The sequence below is a fragment of the Schistocerca americana genome, chromosome X (assembly GCF_021461395.2).
Source record: "Schistocerca americana isolate TAMUIC-IGC-003095 chromosome X, iqSchAmer2.1, whole genome shotgun sequence".
Classification (NCBI taxonomy): Eukaryota; Metazoa; Arthropoda; class Insecta; order Orthoptera; family Acrididae; genus Schistocerca; species Schistocerca americana.
This window is the reverse complement of record NC_060130.1, coordinates 267756180-267769274: the sequence shown is the minus strand read 5'-3', so window position 1 is coordinate 267769274 and position 13095 is coordinate 267756180. Positions and strand designations below refer to the sequence as shown.

The 13095-nt window shown below is 37.2% G+C and overlaps 1 protein-coding gene across 1 annotated transcript in view; it reads right to left on the bottom strand.

Moving 5' to 3' along the window:
• LOC124555588 overlaps positions 1–13095 on the bottom strand; it is a 1059882-nt gene that overhangs the window by 201399 nt on the left and 845388 nt on the right. Inside the window, exon 17 of the mRNA XM_047129551.1 lies at positions 11659–12009. Within this exon, the coding sequence (XP_046985507.1) occupies positions 11659–12009 (351 nt within the window). The remainder of the gene's footprint in view (positions 1–11658; positions 12010–13095) is intronic.

The window sequence follows — 13095 nt, the reverse complement described above, 5'->3', positions numbered from 1 at the left end:
ATAACAATAAATACACAGATGGTTTAAGCTGTAGGAAGTTTTTGTCTTCTCCTGAAAAATTTTATTTTTGTGACTCATGACATTTTTGAAATGAGTGCTTAAGTCAGAGGTGGTGGCAAGGGGGACTATTGGGGCTGTAGCCCCCCCCCCCCCCCCCCAACACCTGTTGGAATATCATATTACCCTGGATAAAATGACTTCAGAAATCAGCAAATATATTACTCCAACAGATTCAATCTTTTTTTAAAAAAAATAATTACATAGCAATACTGGTTGCATTGTATTTCAAACACATTTTAACAAAAGATTAAGAGTGACAAATAGCTTACTATCTAAACCAATAAATATCATTTAACTTAAAATGGGCATCTTATTATTTATTGATACACATTTTTACCCTGAACTCCAAAACAGTTACCAAAAACTACATTATACTTTAAGCAACACCAAATTTTACCAACTTGTCAGTGGAGGACCCCAACTCTCCTTTTGTTAAGCGATATTCCATCCCCCCACCCCCATTAGCCAACTCCCTTGACCGACTTCTAGAATCACCCCTAGCTTCAGTTGTAGAGGAACTTTAACAGACAGGAGTAGTACAGCCTTCAGCCAGCCAATGGCTGTCACTGGTTCACTTGAGATGTGGTGGAGACTGCAGGTCACTTAACACTGGTACTGTACTGCATAGGTATCCTAATATCAGCTTACAGGATTTTTCACAAGTTCTGACAGGTGCTAACATATTTAGTGTGATAGACTGCAAGAAGGCCCAACACTAAATACCTATGGCTTCAAAAGACATACCCAAAACAGTGGTCATCATCCCCTTTGGAATTTGTGTGTATGCTTTATGGGCTAAAAAACACTGTCCAGACATGGCAGCATTTTATCAAATGAATATTAAGAGGATTTTCATTATATTTTTGCTATGTGGGTGATATACTGGTTTACTTAAAAACTGATAAAGAGCATGAAAGACACTTAAAAATAATTTTTGAACCTTTTCAAAACAAGGAACTGTCATCAATGGTGAGAAGTGTCAGCTTATGAATAATGGAGTAACTTTTCAGGGTAATTTCATAAACAGTCGTGAAATTAAATCCATGGCGGAATGGGTTGAAACAAATTGTTCTATGCCTAGATCTACAACATTTCAGGAATTGCTCCATATTCTAGGAACAGTTAACATTTATAGGAGACATTTGCAACTAGCAATTCAATTACAGGCACCTTGGAGAGCTGTAGAAGAGATCAAACCCATCTTAGAACAGGCTGTTACAGTAGCACACATGGTAAAAGGCACAACATTATCTCTGACAGCTGATGTGAGTGATGTGGTGACTGGTGCAGTATTGCACCAGAAAATTGACAGAAAACAGTACCCATTGAGATTCTTTTAAAAAAAATTAACAATGACTCAATGCAAGTGGTCCACATTTGACCACAAGCTGCTAGTGTTTTATGAAGCTGTTTAATATTTTAAGGTGGACACTGAAGAGCAAAAGTTTAAATTATTTAAGAATCATCACACCCAGTTAGGTGACCAGAATCCCTGTAAAGATTGTTCACCTTGATGCTTTAAGCACTTGGATTTTTCATCAAGCAATTCTCCACAGCCATAGTACAAATAAAAGAGATGAATGATATTGTCATCAATTACTGTTCCAGAATTAGTTCTCTGTCAATTTTCCTCAATTTTGACAGCCTCATGGCAGCACAAGAAAATGATGATGAATACCAACAGTTGTTAAAAAAACATTACAATGAGTCTAAAGTTAGAACTTTTGCAAATGAATGCCACAGCAAACAACTTTGACATACTGCAAAGAAGCATCTGACTGTTTGTATCCAAAGTATATATAAAAACCATCTACAAGAACTCATCAAGAAATACACCTGTCTGTCAGGCTGGTGATGACATGTTTTGTACGGCCTGATATAAAAAAGATTGCAAACTTTGGACACAGGCTTGAGTGGAATCTGCAGCTGTGATACACATCGTGTGAATTGAATATGGAGGGAGGAGAAAGGAAAGAAAATGGGAAGGAACTATTGATGTCAGCTACATCAGTACTTTATGTGGAATCTGTGGTGACAAGAAAAATGTGCACTGGGCTGGGATTCGAACCTGAGATCTCCTGCTTGCTAGACAGTTATGTTAACCACTGCGCCACCCAGACAATGCATGAACTATCTCAGCATGCCTCTTGGCTGACCTACATTTCCACCTAGCACCACCTATCCACAGCCCCCTCCATGTCCCCAAGCTTACTACTGCAGGAAGTTGGACATAACTGTGCATCCACATTGAAGGTGGTGAATACACTGCCCATCAAAGTGACTAAATTTTATGAATGGAGGTGTCTGTTCTTCTGGACAAAAGAACAGACACCACACAGTCATATAACTGATTTGCTCTAATGGGCAATGAATTCCCCACCTTCAGTGCGGATACACAATTATTTTTGACCTCCTGCGGGATCTCAAAGTAGTGAGCTCGAAGGACATGGATGGGGACAGTGGACAGGTGGCACTATGTTGGAATATGGGTTGGCTGGAAGGTGTGTTGAGATAGTCCACACATTTGTGATAAACATTGCATCTGGATGGTGCAGTGATTAATGCAACTGCCTAGTAAGCAGGAGATCCCATGCTTAAATCCTGGTCTGGCACATATTTTCACTCATTGTGCTGACTCTACATAAAGTCCCGATGCAGCTGATACCAATAGTCCCTACCCTCCTTTTCTTTCTCCCCCTACACTTTCAATTTACATAACTTGTGTGGAATGTTAAAGGAGCTAAATAGGATGGCATCTGAGCCCAGTTTTAGGCACATTCGACATTCCAGCTGGCTGTTTACATCAAGTACACTTAGATGTGCTTGGCCCTCTTCCCATGTCATGGTGGGGGGGGGGGGGGGGGATTTAAATACAGGGCTATTACAAATGATTGAAGCAATTTCATAAATTCACTGTAGCTCCATTCATTGACATATGGTCATGACACACTACAGATAAGTAGAAAAACTCATAAAGTTTTGTTCGGCTGAAGCCGCACTTCAGGTTTCTGCCGCCAGAGCGCTCGACCGCAGGGAGACAAAATGGCGACAGGAGCCGAGAAAGTGTATGTCGTGCCTGAAATGCACTCACATCAGTCAGTCATAACAGTGCAACGACACTTCAGGACGAAGTTCAACAAAGATCCACCAACTGCTAACTCCATTCGGCGATGGTATGCGCAGCTTAAAGCTTCTGGATGCCTCTGAATTTTCGGCATGGTTGCAACAGCTCATGGAAGAGGATGCGTTCAATGCGAAACTTGTTTTCAGTGATGAAGCAACATTTTTTCTTAATGGTGAAGTGAACAGACACAATGTGCGAATCTGGGCAGTAGAGAATCCTCACGCATTCGTGCAGCAAATTCGCAATTCACCAAAAGTTAACGTGTTTTGTGCAATCTCACAGTTTAAAGTTTACGGCCCCTTTTTCTTCTGCAAAAAAAAAAAAAAAAAAAACCGTTACAGGACACGTGTATCTGGACATGCTGGAAAATTGGCTCATGCCACAACTGGAGACCGACAGTGCTGACTTCATCTTTCAACAGGATGGTGCTCCACCGCACTTCCATCATGATGTTCAGCATTTCTTAAACAGGAGATTGGAAAACCGATGGATTGGTCATGGTGGAGATCATGATCAGCAATTCATGTCATGGCCTCTATGCTCTCCCGACTTAACCCCATGCGATTTCTTTCTGTGGGGTTATGTGAAAGATTCAGTGTTTAATCTTCCTCTACCAAGAAACATGCCAGAACTGCGAGCTCGCATCAGCAATGCTTTCGAACTCATTGATGGGGACATGCTGCGCCGAGTGTGGGAGGAACTTGATTATTGGATTGATGTCTGCCGAATCACTAAAGGGGCACATATCGAACGTTTGTGAATGCCTAAAAAAACTTTTTGAATTTTTGTATGTGTGTGCAAAGCATTGTGAAAATATCTCAAATAATAAAGTTATTGTAGAGCTGTGAAATCGCTTCAATCATTTGTAATAACCCTGTATATCTTATCAGATACTGACAGAGTGTCAAGATAGGTGGAGACCACTCTGTTGTCTGACAGCACAGCAGAATTGACAGCAATAGTATTTATAGATATGTGGATTAAATGCTTTGGGTGTCCCATTGCTACCACAATGCACCAGGGTTGACAGTTTGAGTTGGCCCTGTCCTCAAACATTTGTAAAATGTTGCCTACCATCCCCAAAGCAGTGGGTGGGTAGAACAGTGGTATCACACATTAAAAGCTGTGTTAACATATCATGGGGAGGAAGTGGCATGAATCTCTTCCTTGAATCTTATTAGGCATGAGATCTGCTTTCAAGGAGGACTTACAAGATTCCTTGGTGGAAATTCTGTATGGACAAGCACATGACCTACTGGCAGAATTGTCAAATCAGCGCCATTACTGGATTCCACTGATTTGCCAGAATTGGTACAACATGTGAAACTGCATATTGCCAATATTCACACTCCTCCTCCACAGTCTCGTGCTTCTCCATGAGTGTTTGTATATAAAAAAAAGTGAAACACTGTGATTTTGTAATGTTGCATGATGATATGATGAAGCTGTCACTCCAACAGCCATACTTGCGGCCACACAAAGTGCTATGCCGAGAAGATAATACATTCAACATTATCCTACATGGAAGACCATCAACAGTTTCAGTACACTGCAAGCCAAACAACTATCATGCAGTGTGCAAAACTGTGTCATACAAATTACCAGAGCATATGTTGTCAAAAAATTTTCTGTAAGTTTATCACTGTCAGAATGGTGAACAGATCTTTTTTTAAGCATATTATGACTGCCATTATTCTTGTTCATTTATTTTCTCTTAAGATGGAAGTACTTTACATTTGTGTATAGTTTAAAATTATTTCAACATGTCATGGTATTCAGGCAAAGGATACAGGATCTTAAAGGAATAATCAGCTAGATTATGTTACTGGCTTTTCCACAGCTGTTGTGTTGTTTATGTTTCCAGTACTGTCAAACATTAAATTATAAGTGAAGTTTATCTTACATATGTAACAGTTGTGTAACATACAGTATTTATATTTCTACACATATTAACTGGACTGCAGAATTGTTGAACTTGTATATATTTTTTTGTTGTGTGTCTTTGTGCATTTCATGTTTTATTGTTCCACTAATGTGTCCTACAGTGTATAATGGAAATATTACATGCACAGTAGTGCATCCCCTATTCCCCTAGTGCCATGCATTGCAAGGGGTGGGGGATGGGAGACATGTAGTAACAACAACAACAACAATATTAAAATTCAAGTATAGTCGGACAGATCAGGATTGACGTATGTGGGGGAAAAAAAAGCTTTCCCAGGTAAAAGACTGAGATGTGGACTGATTTTAATCTGGTGTGTAACAAGTAAGAATGTGGACATATTTTATGCTTGAGATCAGTAATATGGATAAAGTAGTTATTGTATACCATGTAAGTGCTAATCTCTCTCTCTCTCTCTCTCTCTCTCTCTCTCTCTCTCTCTCTCTCACACACACACACACACACACACACACACACACACTCTGCACATGCAGAAATTCTTACATGGCGTTCAAATAATTTTCAAGCAGCTATAATTTTAGTTTGTGTTTGAAGTTAAATTTATTAGTTATTAAATACACTACATCACTGGATAGGCACCCAAAGATTCTTATAACTGAATATCTCACTCCCTTCTATGGCACACTAAGGTGTACTGACGGATAATGTGATAATTTATTCTTCCAGTGTTATATTTCTGAATGTCACCATTATTTTTAAACTTTAATTGACTGTTACCAACAAACTTCATAATGAAGTAAATGTACTGTGATACTGTTGTCAGTATGCCTAACTGTTTCTACAGCTGTCTACAGGACGTTCTAGAGGGATAACATATTCCACTTTTTACACATTTCCACACAACAAATACAGTTTTCCTCCATGTCAAGTTACCCCAGAATATAATGTCATAATACTTTGGTGAATGAGAACTGGAAAATTAAATAAATTTTTTGACATTTTATCTAAAAAAATCTTATGTCATCTGTAATGCAAAAGTTGTAGAGTTTAGATGTTTAAGAAGTCCTGTAGCATGTCATTTCCAGTTGAAGTTCTCATCAATATGAACACCTAAGAATCTTGAATTTTCTGTTTAATTTATTGAATTATCCTTGTGCATTATTTCTAATGGAGAGATTAGGCCTTCAGTAGTACCAAACAGTATGTATTGTGTCTCATCTAAATTCACTTACAGTCCATTTGAAGAGAACTGATAATTAATTTTCAAGGAAATATCATTTACATTTTCATGTATTGAAGTCATTCTGTTAGGTTTCTTCACAATAATTGCATCATGAGCAAAGATAACTATTTTTGCTTATGAGGGTTAAAATATTAAGATGCATAGCATCAGTTAGTGCTAAAATTACAGAAATAGAAGTTTATTAGACATTAACTTCCTAGATTGTGTGGAAGTAAAATGGTATCTTTTAAAAAATATGATAATGCTATACAAGGGCCTCACGGTTTATTAGTGTCACAAGCCCTGTATGATCTTAAACTACACCTGCATGCAACAACGTCAAAAACAAGGCTAATGTATGATGATTTCGACAACACGTACTGCTACTGAAGAGTGAAACTAAATGGAACGCAAATTTGACAATTAAAATATGAACAAAAAGTAATATTACACCATAGAAGTTGAGTTTGTAAAATCTGAAATACTGACTTAGAAGAAAAGAGTGGAAAAGTGGAAATATTGCACTAGTCACATAAGTACTTACAACGGCGATAGGAAGAAATGAGTTTTTGAAAATAAATTGCTGCAAAGCTTGCAGAATGCACAAATGTAGCTCAAAATGTACTACAAAGTGGGCTACATATAATACTTGAAATGGCCCAAAAATACTCAAAACCTACCTTCCATCCTATAAATACACAACAACATTAGCAGGGATGACTGAATGAGGAGGCTATTGTAAAAATTTCTAAGAAGCACAAATGTAATTTGCAATTGATAAAATAGTACCTTTCTTGCGCATAACTCACAAATGTTGGAAAATTCACAGTAAATCATGATACACAGAAGTCTTGGTATGATGAGTGAAATGTTTTGGGAATGCAACACAAACTGTAAAACATTACAGTATAGAATTTCCACACACACACAGGGTGTAAACATTTATAGTTTACAATATACCTAAGGGATGTAAGGGAAGTCGATACAAACAATTCTATATAACACGCTTGTGGCCCAGCAAGCCAGGAACTCAAATTGCCTTCAAAAGCCACCTAAACTACAGTATACATGCACCACACAACCTTTTTAACATTCTCTTGTCATCTTATGCCACCACCTTAGTTATGCACTAACAAACTGTAAAATTGATGTTTGTGTAAATATTACCTCACAATTTTGTGGATTATAACAGCATAAAATTAACAGCTACATCCTTTTGTTTCTTCTAAATTTAGATTGCATTGGAAACATAATTAGTTTTTGCATAAGCTGTTAAAAAGTCATTTTCCTTCTTTACCCTCACAAATCATTCATTTCAGCATCCCCTACATCACAGTAGCAGATTGTAAACAGTTATGGTTTACATCCTGTATACATAAACCCTGTGAAGTGTATGGGTTCTTTATCTGAATTTATGACAACTTTTACATTAGCATGCCAAAGATGAAACCTGTAATGTCAGTTTATCCCACTCAGAATAGCAAAAACAATGGAGCACCAACAAAGCACCTCTTTCCCTTGAGGTGGCTAGCAATGCAATAAGAGAAATAAAACAAGGAATGTTGCGATTTTTTAATTAATTGTACATTCTACACCAATCATATATGTCTTTGATCTTTTAAACTCTTAACTTAATGATATGTTTTGGTCTCTTCAAAATGACAATACTTTCTCTCATGGACCAGAAGTGTTGCTAATTTCCCATGGTGTATTGATCTCATATTAGTATCCAACACTATCATTAGATTCAAAGAAATTTAAGACATATGCGTAAAATGGCCTAGCAAGACAAAAAGTACCATGTAATTTTAAAGGCACAGTACTAAAATAAATATGGAAAAAAACATACCAGTGGTGTACTGATATTTCAAAAGAAAATTAAAGAGACCTTTGGAGAAAAGAGATCCACTTGTATGAACATAAAGAGCTCAGATGGAAACCCAGTTCTAAGCAAAGAAGGGAAAGCAGAAAGATGGAAGGAGTATACAGAGGGTCTATACAAGGGCGATGTTCTTGAGGACAATATTATAGAAATGGAAGAGAATGTAGATGAAGATGAAATAGGAGATATTATACTGCGTGAAGAATTTGACAGAGCACTGAAAGACCTGAGTCGAAACAAGGCCCCAGGAGTAGACAACATTCCATTAGAACTACTGACAGCCTTGGGAGAGCCAGGCCTAACAAAACTCTACCATCTAGCGAGCAGAATGTATGAGACAGGCGAAATACCCTCAGACTTCAAGAAGAATATAATAATTCCAATCCCAAAGAAAGCAGGTATTGACAGATGTGAAAATTACCGAACTATCAGTTTAATAAGCCATGGCTGCAAAATACTAACAGGAATTCTTTACAGATGAATGGAAAAACTGGTAGAAGCCAACCTCGGGCAAGATCAGTTTGGATTACGTACAAATGTTGGAACACGTGAGGCAATACTGACCCTACGACTTAGGTTAGAAAATACGTTAAGGAAAGGCAAACCTACATTTCTAGCATTTGTAGACTTAGAGAAAGCTTTTGACAATGTTGACTGGAATACTCTCTTTCAAATTCTGAAGGTGGCAGGGGTAAAATACAGGGAGCGAAAGGCTATTTACAATTTGTACCGAAACCAGATGGCAGTTATAAGAGTTGAGGGGCACGAAAGGGAAGCAGTGGTTGGGAAGGGAGTGAGACAGGGTTGTAACCTAACCCTGGTGTTATTCAATCTGTATATCAAGCAAGCAGTAAAGGAAACAAAAGAAAAATTCGGAGTTGGAATTAAAATCCATGGAGAAGAAATAAAAACTCTGAGGTTTGCCGATGACACCATAATTCTGTCAGAGGCAGCGAAGGACCTGGAAGAGCAGCTGAACGGAATGGACCATGTCTTGAAAGGAGGATGTAAGATGAACATCAACAAAAGCAAAACGAGAATAATGGAATGTAGTCGAATTAAATCGGGTGATGCTGTGGGAATTAGATTAGGAAATGAGACACTTAAAGTAGTAAATGAGTTTTGCTATTTGGGGGCAAAATAACTGATGATGGTTGAAGTAGAGAGGATATGAAATGTAGACTGGCAATGACAAGGAGAACGTTTCTGAAGGAGAGAAATTTTTTAACCTCGAGTATAGATTTAGGTGTCAGGAAGTCATTTCTGAAAGTATTTGTAGGGAGTGTAGCCATGTGTGGAAGTGAAACATGGATGATAAATAGTTTAGACAAGAAGAGAATAGAAGCTTTCAAAATGTGGTGCTATGGAAGAATGCTGAAGATTAGATGGGTAGATCACATAACTAATGAGGAGGTATTGAACAGAATTGGGGACACAACTTGACTAGAAGAAGGGATTGGTTGGTAGGGCATATTCTGAGGCATCAAGGGATCACCAATTTAGTATTGGAGGGCAGTGTGGAGGGTAAAAATCATAGAGGGAGACCAAGAGAGGAATACACTAAACAGATTCAGAAGGATGTAGGTTGCAGAAGGTACTGGGAGATGAAGAATCTTGCACAGGATAGAGTAACATGGAGAGCTGCATCAAACCAGTCTCTGGACTGAAGTCCACAACAACAACAACATTTAGAAGCACAACAAGAATAGAAAGGAAATAGGAAGTGGCTCAGGAAATAGAGCTATTATCAGAATAAGACTATGATTTAAAAATATTATCAATGATAATAATTATTGTTATGAAATAAAAAGAAATAATCACATCACTGTTTATCTCTGGGGTGGGATTGTTGTTAGAGAAATGCAGTCATCAAGTTATTCTATGCTAAATGTCAGTTTCAGTCTATGGTTCGTCGATTTCAATCATTTAGTTGTGGAACTGAGATTTTGACTGACTTGTGGATTTTGCTTTTCTGAAGGGATGTATATTACAATTGTTCATGATGCTTTTGCATAGAATAGTTACATAATACAGAGTATGATACTGTCCTTTGAAATATATGTACAAATATGTGTCCATGATAACTATTGCTGAGTCTAAACCTTTGATTCCCAAATCCCTTACAGAAACAAGTTACGATGTGACAACTGTCCTGTAATTTATTGGTGGTAAGGTAAGCAACAGAACCAGATAAAAATTCTGAAGTGAGAATCTGTCAAACAACGTGCCCTGAGATTTGTATACGCAATGAATTCTGCCATACGTGTTCCGTCTCACACTTATGATGGGCAGTCATTAGTAACATCACAGTGTAGTATAAACTACATTCACATAATCATTTTATGTGTACTCTCAGTCCCTTTTTTACATTTCTTACTGACATAATCACTGTTAGAAGATTAGACCACCTTATAGTTCATGTGAATTTCACTCAGCAATGTAGAGATGATCGAGTCTCATACCTCTTTCTTCCTTAAGCAAACTGATTACATATTTTATCCTATTAAGTTATAATGAATATTAAGTTAATTGCTGTTGATGAATGCATTTTCTGTGAGAAACAATTTTCTAAAATGTAATTTGCTTCCGTTATGTGTGTTACAGACATGCTGGCCGAAATTTTTCATAAATGGCAATTATATTTCCCTTTATACTACACTATTGCTTACTGAAAATTCAAAATACAGAGAAGGAATTTTTGAAATTGGACTTCTATTCCATATAGCACGTTCATAACATGATGGAAATATGCATATATCTGAAAATAATGTTAAATGTGGAATTACATGCAAGTACTTATTAATTTCTTCTATACATGCTGAAGATGCAATATATACAAAACAAAAATTATAAAAAACTATGAAATTTTTTCAATCCATGTATAGCTCAAGTTTTGAGAGAATGTTACCGATAAAGGTCTTCAAAGACAGAAAAAAAGTGTATAATTGTAATCATATTAGCTGCTAATTATCTGAATTTTGTGCCAGATAACTACATTTTTTGGTAGCAATAAACTGTTTTACCCTCTCTTTTTATTTTAGATTGTGAAGGTAGTTCACAAATGATAATATGTAGTTTGAAATTAACTCAGTATCCATAAGAGCTCACACTCAAAGGAGATGCCCTGACAGTGGTTGAAAGTAAAATGTGAATGAAGAATTTTTTGAAAAAATGAAACTTTGCCAAATGAGCAGTACTGCAATACAAGAATGTTACTGATCCACATCTTTACAAAAATTACTTTCTGTTAAACTCAAACAAACTGGAAAAATTGTATTACTGCTCAATAGAAGGAGGACATTTGTACATATCTGACAATCACCCTTCTCATTTCTCATAATCCTTCAGAGTACAATGAAGAACATTCAAAGTGTCAGCTGTGTAATTTTATTGTGATACTGCACCTAATACACTAATGAAGCAATCTGATTTCTACGTTCAGAGCTAAGCTACAACTGAAAAGTTACCTGAGAAGAAGAAGGGTTTGTGGCAGTGGCTTCAGTGGGCCCCCTGTCCACATCATCCCACTGGAAGCTGTCACTCTGGGGAAGAGTGTCAGGGGTTGGGGGCAGGACGGAAATTAATGGCACCTCTGTCGGTGAGAACGGGTCGGTGACAACAGAGGAGCCAAGTCCAACAGTGGCATTTAGTGCGGACATGCCCATTAGCATGAGAGGACCCCAGTTGTCAGCACAGTCTGTGTCATCCTCGAGTGTGCTGATATCTGGGGGTGACTGTCGGCTGTTGCCAAGGCACGTCTTGTGGCACTGGCGACATACAGACACGGTCTGTTCTTGCCCACCAGATCGCACTGTTACCTGTAATTTATTTATTTTTTACATAACTTGGACGAAATTATATAAATTTAAAAGTCTAAGAACAGTGAAACGACACTTTCAGGTGTCAATAACCTGAAGCTTCTGTTTTCTTCTTTTTTCCACAGAAATTTCAAAACAAATACTATGTTTTCCATTATGCTGTCATTTTCAGGAATAATACTGTTTCTGGGGAAATACCTATAGACAAATGTTATTTCTGCTGGGGATTCATCTTTGTGTGAGGCATTAAATAATGTGGCATTGTTTCACCCATGTAGATGGTAGAGACAGTAGCTGATAATTACTTAAATAATTTAACAGAAGCAGAACTGGTGCATATACAGTAAGTAAAACTTTAATAAGTAAAGCTCTGTAATCACTCATTACCATGAGGCAATGGTTCATAATTTGTGAAATATGAAAACAGTTGCTAAAAATGTAAATAATGTTCTTTCCTGGGTAATAAGGTTATAGCACTGATGGGTGAATAAATTTCTGGTGTTTCTTTCAGAATGAAGGGTAGTTGTGAAAATCATGGATCTAGATGCTATGAACAAGAAGGTACATACTTTTTCAATAAATATGGTAAGGCTATAGTAAGTCATTCATCTCTGTTGATAAGAAATAAAACTGTGAAATCAGTTTTTCTCATTTCTCAGCATAGCTCTGTATTATCATTGAAGAGTAAAGGTGCAAATTATCTTTTCTTAAATAATCATTTTAGTCATAGTACCTAAGGAACTTTGGTAAATGGCGATGAAAGCTAGTCTTCAAAGAAGCAAAGTCACATCTTTATTCATTTCAGGTAACTGGTTTCAGTTAAACCATCTTCACACAAAATTTGATTAGATGGCAGCACTGAAAACATTGATTAAGTAGTAACCATTACTAGGCATCAGTCAGCCATGCAAAACAAACAGGGAGTTGTTTAATTATGTGGAGCAAAATCCTCATCTTATTGTCCCAATGCATGTTCTGGTAACTGATCCTGTAAAGATTTATGCATGTGGAACTGCCTAGAAACTTTGATAACCTTAAAATAGTCAATATATAGTTTCTTCTACAGATGTTTCTGTACACTTGTCA